Source organism: Malus domestica, chromosome 15 (assembly GCF_042453785.1).
Source record: "Malus domestica chromosome 15, GDT2T_hap1".
Taxonomy (NCBI): Eukaryota; Viridiplantae; Streptophyta; class Magnoliopsida; order Rosales; family Rosaceae; genus Malus; species Malus domestica.
In genome coordinates this window covers 1,989,244-1,998,716 of record NC_091675.1, presented here as the reverse complement: position 1 = coordinate 1,998,716, position 9,473 = coordinate 1,989,244, and the positions used below count along the sequence as shown (strand labels likewise).

General features: G+C 36.4%; 1 protein-coding gene across 1 annotated transcript; it reads right to left on the bottom strand.

Moving 5' to 3' along the window:
• Positions 1–1,949: 1,949 nt before the first annotated feature.
• LOC103440437 (uncharacterized) lies at positions 1,950–5,557 on the bottom strand. Its single transcript, XM_008379122.4, has 6 exons — positions 5,010–5,557; positions 3,521–3,647; positions 2,924–3,063; positions 2,756–2,818; positions 2,599–2,667; positions 1,950–2,441 (listed from the first exon to the last, which is right to left on the bottom strand). Exons 1-6 carry the CDS (start codon positions 5,211–5,213, stop codon positions 2,367–2,369), a joined length of 678 nt encoding a protein of 225 aa, XP_008377344.1. The 5' UTR covers positions 5,214–5,557; the 3' UTR covers positions 1,950–2,366.
• Positions 5,558–9,473: the final 3,916 nt, after the last annotated feature.

Sequence of the window (9,473 nt, the reverse complement as noted above, 5' to 3'; positions counted from 1 at the left end):
AATTTAATGTCAACATGTATATTCCTGCGAGCGTACTATCTTGACTTACTGGATTAACGCACATATGACTCTTGAGTTGCTTGTTAAACAAACAAGATTTTGCTCGTTGTTGGATTAGTTCACAAAGTTGTCTAAATAAACAAAAAAAGAGAAGATATAAAAACCTCAAAACATAACTACATTAAGATCACACACTATGGCCATTGGTGGCACATGTTTAGTTTTCACTTTTGTTAGTGTGACATTGGTTTTGGTACAATGATCAATCACCTGCACACCACTGATACATTTTGAACTAATAACACGACAATATATTATTTAAGTTTCTCACATAACGTCACATGATTAAATGAAACATCCCCACTTTAGCATTCTTGTTTCATGTATGGCCTTCTACATTTTCAAGGACTTGGCCTGAGTGGTGAGGAGAGTATGGGGGACTTGGAGGTGGAGGAGAATAGAAGTAAAACCAAGCTGGTGGCGGCGGTGTCCCAGGAGGTGGATGCGGCTTATGTTTCGGTTTAAGAGGCGGAGGAGGACTCATTCGCTGGTAGCGGCAGTTACCATGGTGAGGATCGATGAATGCAGCACAAATGCGTTGGAGATAAGTAGTAGCCAAAGTACCACAGCCCCCATTTTTGCAGCAGAGCTCATTTTTCACTAGCAATTTGGACTTGGGCGGTGGAAGTGCTTGGTTTTGGTGGATCGTATACATGTATTGTAGCATATAACGAATTTATAGTATGTGTTTTTTTGTCAACGAATTTATAGTTATTTATAAAAAGATTGGACCAAACCACCAACTTTCCAACTAACTTTTTTGGCGTGCCAAATTTCCCTCCTTTTCCTTTAACTCCGGCGGGAAAATGCTTCAACCGCTGAGAGTATAAAGGCCAAGCTAGATTGACTCTTGCAGAAGATATCAATTAATTAATTAGTATTAGAGTGCATAAAATCAGATTAGTATTTCGATTAGATTTTGATTTTATCTGAAATGGTAGTGGTCCAGTGGAACAGAGTGGGGTTTGGTTTGGTTTGAATTCTTCCAAAGGCTTTAGTTCTAAGCACACCATAATATTTATAAGGTCATAACTCACCAATTCATCAACATTTAATTAGCCCATGCTTTATTTGTACTTGTAACCAGGTTTATTCAACCAACGTCTCTATCGTATTATTCGCTTTATGACTAGATAGAAACAAGCGCGTGATACCGCATATTCTCTCGTCTTTATGGGGTCTATTTTGATTGAGAATAAGTAGAAAAACTTGGACAGAAACACTGTAATCACGTCATCTGTACGACATAACTCAAAAAAGCATGAGACTATTATATCATATTTCGTCTTTGCACTAGTTCCATCTCATGTGAGAATTGCCAATCCTAACGAAGCTTCTTTCATTACTGACGGTATATCTCCTTGTGTTTATCTCGATCGTCGAAAAGATTAAAATGCTTTTGACAAGGTTTAAAGCAAAGTTTCCAGTTTGAACATGCCTTGGGGGACCTTAGTGTGAAACATGACAAGGATAGGACAATAAAAATATCGAATACGGGAGCCATGGGACCCGATTTGATATCTATATATCTTTGATTTGACTTGTACGATTAACGGACAACGACGGATGAATAAAAAACAAGCATTGCTCTCAAAACATTGAACATAAATTGCAACCCATAATTTCTCTTCACGTTTCCTCTCCTTTCCTTTCTCCAATCAGAAATCTCCACCCCATGTGCTTAACTTACACAGACAGCACATCTTGATCCGGACCCCTCTGATTGGAATCCGACCGTTGGATTTTGTTTAGGGTCCAAACCCCATTGTTTAACTTTAACATGTTCACGAATAAAGAACGAGAGATTCTACCTTATCACGGGAAATATTATCCCGACGAGAGAATCTCACTCATCAGATTACTCGACAAGTTAAATACTCGCATAAAAATACAACCGGTAACATCCAAGATTTTTAACTCCTCGAGCGAGGATAAAAAGGGACCGAAAAGATGATGGTTTGAGTTGAGAACTAAGAATATTTACATTCCAAGACCAAATCCACTTCCCTAGTTAGCAAACATTCGTCCAAGCTTTAGAAGGAAAGCCACAGCCACAAGGGTCTTCTTCTAACAAGTCTTTTCCCACCAGTTTTACAATATCTACATAAACTATCTACCAAAGGTTAAAACAACCTCTCTACAACTCAGAGACAGTAATTACTACCCTACGAACCGATGACGTTTTAAGCATAAACAAGCCTGGATACACATATATGTTACAGATATCACCAAAGGGAAATGGATATCTATCTGGGTTCAGGTTTCTGTTAGCATCGATTACCAAACTCAGACCCTCGATCTCCATGTCATTTGCGAACAGTCTTCTTTAGTTTCCTCGCAGCCTGAACAAACCCCACAATGACCTGCAACTCGTCGATTGGCTACAACGACAAAACACAAATTCATATGGTGAATGATGGTATTACAAACCAACAATAGTCGTACTTGCCGGTCAAGGCAACTCGTGCTCAATGCCACAACATGGTTGAATATTGAGAAGCAGAAAAGGAAGAACAAGTTGAGCAATTCTGTGACTACCTGTGACATGAAATGCCTTTGAACAACATCAATTAGTTCCTCTTTCGATGGGTTAGGGATGGCGTCCACCTAAAAAAACCATTCAGCACATAAATAAATGTGGAAACGAAAGTATGGAACGATCATTTGATCTTGGCTGGTAGGTATAAGTACTCACAAGATTGAAGTGTCGCCAATATCTCCATAAAGCAGCCATCTCCAGTTTCCCAAGGTCAATTTTCTGAACATGAGATATTTTAAGTTACGGACCATCTAGAAACGTCAACCTATACCTTCGAGACTATGAAAGAAATAGTAAGAAGTCAACTAGGGCTACTGTGCTTACCGTGGACCCTCGGGGAGTACAAATAGAACCCTTAGATTGTGAATCACAAGAGAAAGTTCTGCACATAGTCTTGTGAGATGATCCAGATGATTTATGCACCCTGTGCCTTGATCTGTGGGACTTTTGAGTGTCATCGGATGCTGGTAATCAAAAACAACAAAAGGACAATCAGAAAGCATAGTGGGACCAATTCAAAAAAAAGAAAAAGATAGGGAAAGTAAAAGGTTAAGACACAATGGATCCTATGTACCAACCCCAATTACTTTTCGCTAGGATAAAAAAAAGAAACATACTATTCCATCCACAATTAGAGAAGTTCCGGAAAATGGCCTCATTAAATTATGACAGCATTATGGGGCCCTAATGAAGCGGCATTACCATGTCGAAAGGGCATGCACAGTTGCAGTCACACAACTAATAGTACTTAGTCAAGCACAAACTCATATCAGTAATTATTAAGACTGCTTTCGCAAATCATCGTTTGAAAAGCAAAGCGAGACATACAAATGATGATATCGTCTAGCGGTTCACAAAACAGAGTATGATATAAGTACTACATAGTTCAATCTGTTTGAGAAGGTTTGTAACCAAACTCACCCATATCTGATCCATTCCAGTGCACATTCTCGAAATCAAGGTCGTCATCTTCCTCATTACCAGTTGGAGCTTCAATCACGCTAAGGGCATTCCTCTGAAGCTTCACTTCTATGCCGTTTGTGAGAACCTGCAAGATTCATTTGGTAGGGAACTTAAGTGGCATTCTCATCAACGGTATAGATGTCAAAAGAAGTACCCAAAAGTGCAAAGATTCACAAGAAACTTTCAGGAAATCAGAAAGAAAAAGCAGAAGCACAAATCCTGTTCTATTCAACGAACCTATCTGTTCAGGAATAAAATTTCTTATCAAATCCAATCTTCTAAAAAGCATGCTCACATTTCCCAGTCTAAAGTTGGATCGAGGATGCTTCCAGAAGTTCCAATACTAGTTTTCGAGGACCAGGAGAAGAACGAAAACCAGCAATCATGCACCCTCAACCCCAAAACTACCCAGTGGGAAGGGAACTATTTCATTCACATCATTACACATACAATGAAATTAAGTCGAAATCGCATCACCGCTTTCGAAGGGAATAGAAAAGTAACGATTACAAAGCGATTTGAAAGAAAATCTGAAAACTTTATGAACAACGCAGGAAAAAAGACAGATCCAGGATAATACTAATATTAGGATCTTCATCTCAGGGGTTGCAGATGCAAGAACTGCCAGCAAGCCAAACATGCAATAAATAGAAATCAAGCTACCAGAAAAATATAATAATTCAATAAAAATATTTAATTCCGCAATACGCGGAATAAAAAAGTTCAAATTATCCTTTAAACCAAATCATGGATATTGCAAATTGACCTAAAAAAAAAAAAAAGACCACAAACCAACTCATAAATCTGAATTCTTCTAATCTAGAATCTCATCTCACTTCATGCAAACCCCTCAAAAAAAAAAAAATCAATCATAAAACCCTAAAACCATTGATTAAAATGAGATTAATAATTTTGATCGACGATAAAATTAGATACTACCCTTAAATTAAGCACCAAAATAAATAAATAAAACCGCATCGAAATCCCAATTTTCAATCCCACTGCAGAGAGAAATCTAATAGATCCCCAGATCCCTTGATAAAATGAAACATGCAAATGAGAATTCAACAATTACAACTCAAATTAAAGGTTTATGCGTTCATAGACATCTGAATTCATCAAATTTACCCATGTAGATGTAGCCCCAATTACTCAGAAACTTATCCGAAACAGCCAGCTTAATTGAATGTGAAATAATTAAAATTACCAGTTAAAAGCTTTAATTCAGTCAAGAGGCATTGAAGATGAACAGAGTAACCAAAAATAATTACTGAGAATACAATAGCACGGTAGATAAACACAAAACCAAAAAGCAATAAAATTGAACTCGCATTGCTTAATCACGGTTAATTAAGAATTAAGTAATTCCAATTAAACCCGGATTTCATATTTACCAATATCCAAAACCATATTTCCACGAAAAACCCGAACAGAGGAAGGAAATTACCAGCCAATGCCACCCGCCGAGCCCGACGGCCTTCTTGACGACGCCCTGGAGGCCAACAAGCACCGACTTGGTACGGTTATTGCCCGTGACCACCACCTTTGTGTGGCGGGGAAGCACCGATAGCTCCTCCTCGCTGCTGTCCCCGCAACTCTGCAAGTGCGAGAATCCGCCCCCATTGACGGAGCTCTCCATTGCCTCGAGCATTTCCGGTTGAAAACTCAGTAGTAGTGAGTCAATAACTCGGACAAAACGTTGTCGTTACAACTCAAAATTGCATTTAATCGAAAGATCACGCATTGCTCTGTGCGTATTCGGGACTTTTAGATAGAGAAAGGAGGGAAATTGGAGCGGAATTTGGGATTTTTCGCAGAGAGAAAACACAGAGACTGAGAGAAAGGAGAGAGAGAGAGAGAAAGGCGAGGAGAGAGAGAGAGGGGATGAGAGTGACTGGTATTGTTTATTGGTGTGTTGCTATAATCCCGAAGACCCGCCCCCGACCAATCGGAGAGAGCCACGTCCGGTTGTAGCTCTCCCAAATTATGCGTTTTTAACACTGTATGCTGAGGTCGCGCGCATGATGTAATACCACTAGCGGTTTGGTTTTTCTTGAAGGTGGGTTACTGGGAGTTGACCGTTTGACTAAGAGGTGGATGCGATAGGGACTGACTAAAATGACGTAAGTACCCTTATCTGTCATTTTTTTTGTGTTGTTTTTCAGTGGTCTATAATTGGAGCTGCTGCTAGCCCGCTACAGTGCGGTTTGAATTTTGAATTTTTTTTAGGTTTAAGCATCAATAATTTAGTCTACAAAATAGAAACACAACGGTCAATACGTGAGCTGGAAAATCCATGGAGATGGATTGATTTAGGATCTTTCATATTAAATGTAACACTAAAATTCTCTTGCAACTGGTAAAATATATACATACTACTATTGCTACATTAAAGTATCGTTTGTACCCAAAAAATTAAAACATTAAAGTAATAAAATAATTAATCATGGGTTTTACATGGACAAGTTCAAGTTTAACGTAGGGCATGTATAGGCTTGTGATACAATCAATTTAACGTCCTGGTTGTATATCAGTTTATGTTCTGAAATCGACGTTAACTTTTCTGAAAAATGACATGCACCCGACCATTTTCTTCTTCTCAATGCCCCTTTAATTTATTATCTGTTGAATTATGTCACACCCCAGAGACTTTGGGTTATGACTTTTTTTTCTGTTCAAATACCACACATAGGGAGGTGTGGAAATCATTTTAATCTTTTGTTTTGGATAGTGCTAATCACACACTTATTTTTACTTCTCATACACTCTTATTAATTTTTACTTCTCACAGTCTTACTAATTTTTTTTCCGTTAGATTAATGACATGAAATTATTAAAACATAAAAAAATAAAAGGGAATTGTTATTAACACTCCAATAATCTCATTTGCATTCCAATAATTTCATGTTATTAATTTTTATTTCTCACAGTCTTACTAATTTTTTTCCGTTAGATTAATGACATGAAATTATTAAAACATTAAAAAATAAAAGGGAATTGTTATTAACACTCCAATAATCTCATTTGCACTCCAAATTTTCTATAATTATAAAGAAAATATATACTTATGAAAAATGTAGAATGAAATTTTTGAAGTATTAATAACAGTTTAAAAAAAAAAAAAAAAGAGAAGTTGGTAATTTCAGAAAAGGAGGGAAAAGCGTTACGTGGGAAGGGACAGGGGACGTAACGGAAATCCGAAATTAATCCCTAGGGAAGGAGGGCCCCACCGGACTGAGAGTGAGAGAAGTGGAAAGGAAAATGCTATACCTGCCGACGGTGTTGTCTTTATCCGACTATTTGTACACCTGTCCCTCACGCGGTCACACCACAATTTTTACTTTTTACTTTTGACCTTTTACTCGCCCAAGCGAGACAATGTAAACAAAGGTTAATTAACTGGGATCACTTAGTATTATTATTTAATAATTGTTTTTTATATTTATAATGGAGAGTTTTAAGTTTGGTTTTTGTTAAATATAAATTTGAATCATATTGTTGCTAGCACATAATGAGTTAAATCTACCCTCTTTTTTGCAAATAATATCGTTGCTTCAAAAAAAAATTAATTAACCAGTAGTTTCCAAAAAAAAAAAAAAAAGTTAATTAACCAGTAAATACTAAATAAAAATAAACGTATCTATCGTTTACTACTTTTAGTGGTGCAATCTCCCGCCCAAACCAAAGCGTTTTCAGCCGTTGAGTAAGGAGGACCACAGCTGCGACCATTGGATGATTAGGGGTTTGATTGGATAGTAGTATCAAGAAAAGCAGACATGCTCCTAAAGCATGTGTAATGATCATAAAGTTAAGGAGCGGTGGACTTTTCGGACACCCAGGCATAAAAAAACCTAATCAAAAGGAAAACCACAAAACGTGACCAAGAATTCAAATTTGTTGTATTTGTTTTTAACAGAATAGAAAAATACAGAATTTAAGTCGCTCTTGTATATAAATTTAGAGTATCGTATACATCAATGTTATTGACTTTTGAGACTCTCGATCATTGAACCTTTGATTGGAGATTCAACGACTAAGCATTTCATTCTATACCATCAAGAATCTCAATGTATAAATCACTTCGGAGCATAGACTAAAAAATTTTGATCAACATAATCAAATGGATGTTTGTGCATACTCATGCGACTTCATGTACACCCAACTCAATGTGCACCATCTCACTTTTTGTGAGTGACCCAACCAAATTAACAGGTTATATTGCCTTACTACACTGAAGCCGATCATACTAGTTAAGTTATATATCATAAATAAAACTGCGTAACTCATTTTTCTACTCGACATATATGATTTCGCACTAAGAAAATAAACTAATTGTGTTATACATCGTGTGAGACATAAAAGATTATCTCATTAATATCTACCATATCCACCGTTTTAACATTTACACAATTTAGACACGAGTTTCTTAGATTGTTAAAATTTTGATGGTTTTCGTACCAGTATGAAAAAATTGAGTGGTTACTCTAAATCTTAGCCCTACATTTACCAAAGCCTTTCTTTGATTGTTTGGAACCATCATATTTCATAGAGCAGCGCACCACTATATCAAGATTGTCGTGTAGTAAAATTTGAGTAGTACCAACACCATACTTGTTTTTGTCTTTATGTGACGACTGGAGAAAAATGCGGTGCAGTTCTCATCACGTACGTTATCGTCTTCATAAGTTTAAAATACTATTTTCCGACACATATAACACATTATTATTAATGTTTATATTTATTATATTGAAAAATGTATAAAAGAACACAAAAAAATATGGAAGCTTTGCGTTGTCAAATAATGTCTGTTGTACGTAGGAGGCCCCATGACGAGCGATAGCTAAAGCAGACAAGACGATGGGCTCCACTATGTAGCTAGGTTTTCATTTTTCCGTTTTATTTCCGCGTAATATCTAATTTGATCGAATTTAGTTGCTAACCCTAATTTGATCAAAGTACCCGTAGGGACTTCGAATTGTTATTGCAGACGATATTTCAACTTTAAACTAGACTAATAACATACATATTCAAGATGTACGTAATTGGATGAAGAATAAGATTTTATCTATCAATACAAAATTCATTACTTATTACAAGATTCGAACTTAAGTAAAAAATAATTAAGAATGGTCCGTAATTAAAGCGAATTAGTAAAATTTCAGTGCACAAAGATCAATTTGTTCTTCGCATTACTTACTAAAAGATGTGTGTGGGTGTATCCATTAGTGCGTAATATATTAAACAATTTCAATTATTTGATAAACAAAATTTAGTAAATGTAAGAACTAATAAGAATTTGACTCAACCCAACTCACACGCGCACTCGTATTGCAATTAATTAATTTTTTAATTTACTTGTATTTTTCCACATCATCATCACTTTGTGACTTCATTATCTTTCATGTGACAACCAGCATGTCTTTATTCCAGTATCAAAATGAGCATTCTAGGTTGAAGTGTGTCAGTTTGGGTTCATCTCAAAACCGCCTTTACCATATGTGCATGGCAAAACTAAAATTTTTTTTGTTGAAAAATGTTTGGATCGAGACCACATAATATGCAATAATTACAATAAATAATATGATTGAATATTTATATGTGCATACATTAAATAGAAGTACATATTCTATCCATGTTACGAGCGCATGCGGACCAACCTCAAACATTTTGTCGGCCTCCAAAGCAGAAATTCACACCCATCGTATCCCTCTTCGAGATTAATACATTTGCTGAAAAATTCATCGTGTGGGGGAGACCTACAAGAAGCCCATCATCCATTGTTCATGTTGTGGACCATTCTATGCTATTCATTCTTATTGCAACAAGAATGGCTTCGCATGTAACCTACGTGAAAAAGATGGATACTAATTGTAAAAAACTTGTAATTCAAGTAATTATAGCATCGATAAAC

What these genes read in the sequence shown, in the direction of transcription:
- LOC103440437 (XM_008379122.4), bottom strand. Translation starts at nt 5,213, where the DNA reads ATGCTCGAGGCAATGGAGAGCTCCGTCAATGGGGGCGGATTCTCGCAC. An exon ending in TCGGCGGGTGGCATTGGCTG is followed by an intron (nt 3,648 to 5,009) that starts GTAATTTCCTTC and finishes TGAATCTTGCAG; the next exon opens with GTTCTCACAAACGGCATAGA. An exon ending in CTGGAATGGATCAGATATGG is followed by an intron (nt 3,064 to 3,520) that starts GTGAGTTTGGTT and finishes TTTGATTACCAG; the next exon opens with CATCCGATGACACTCAAAAG.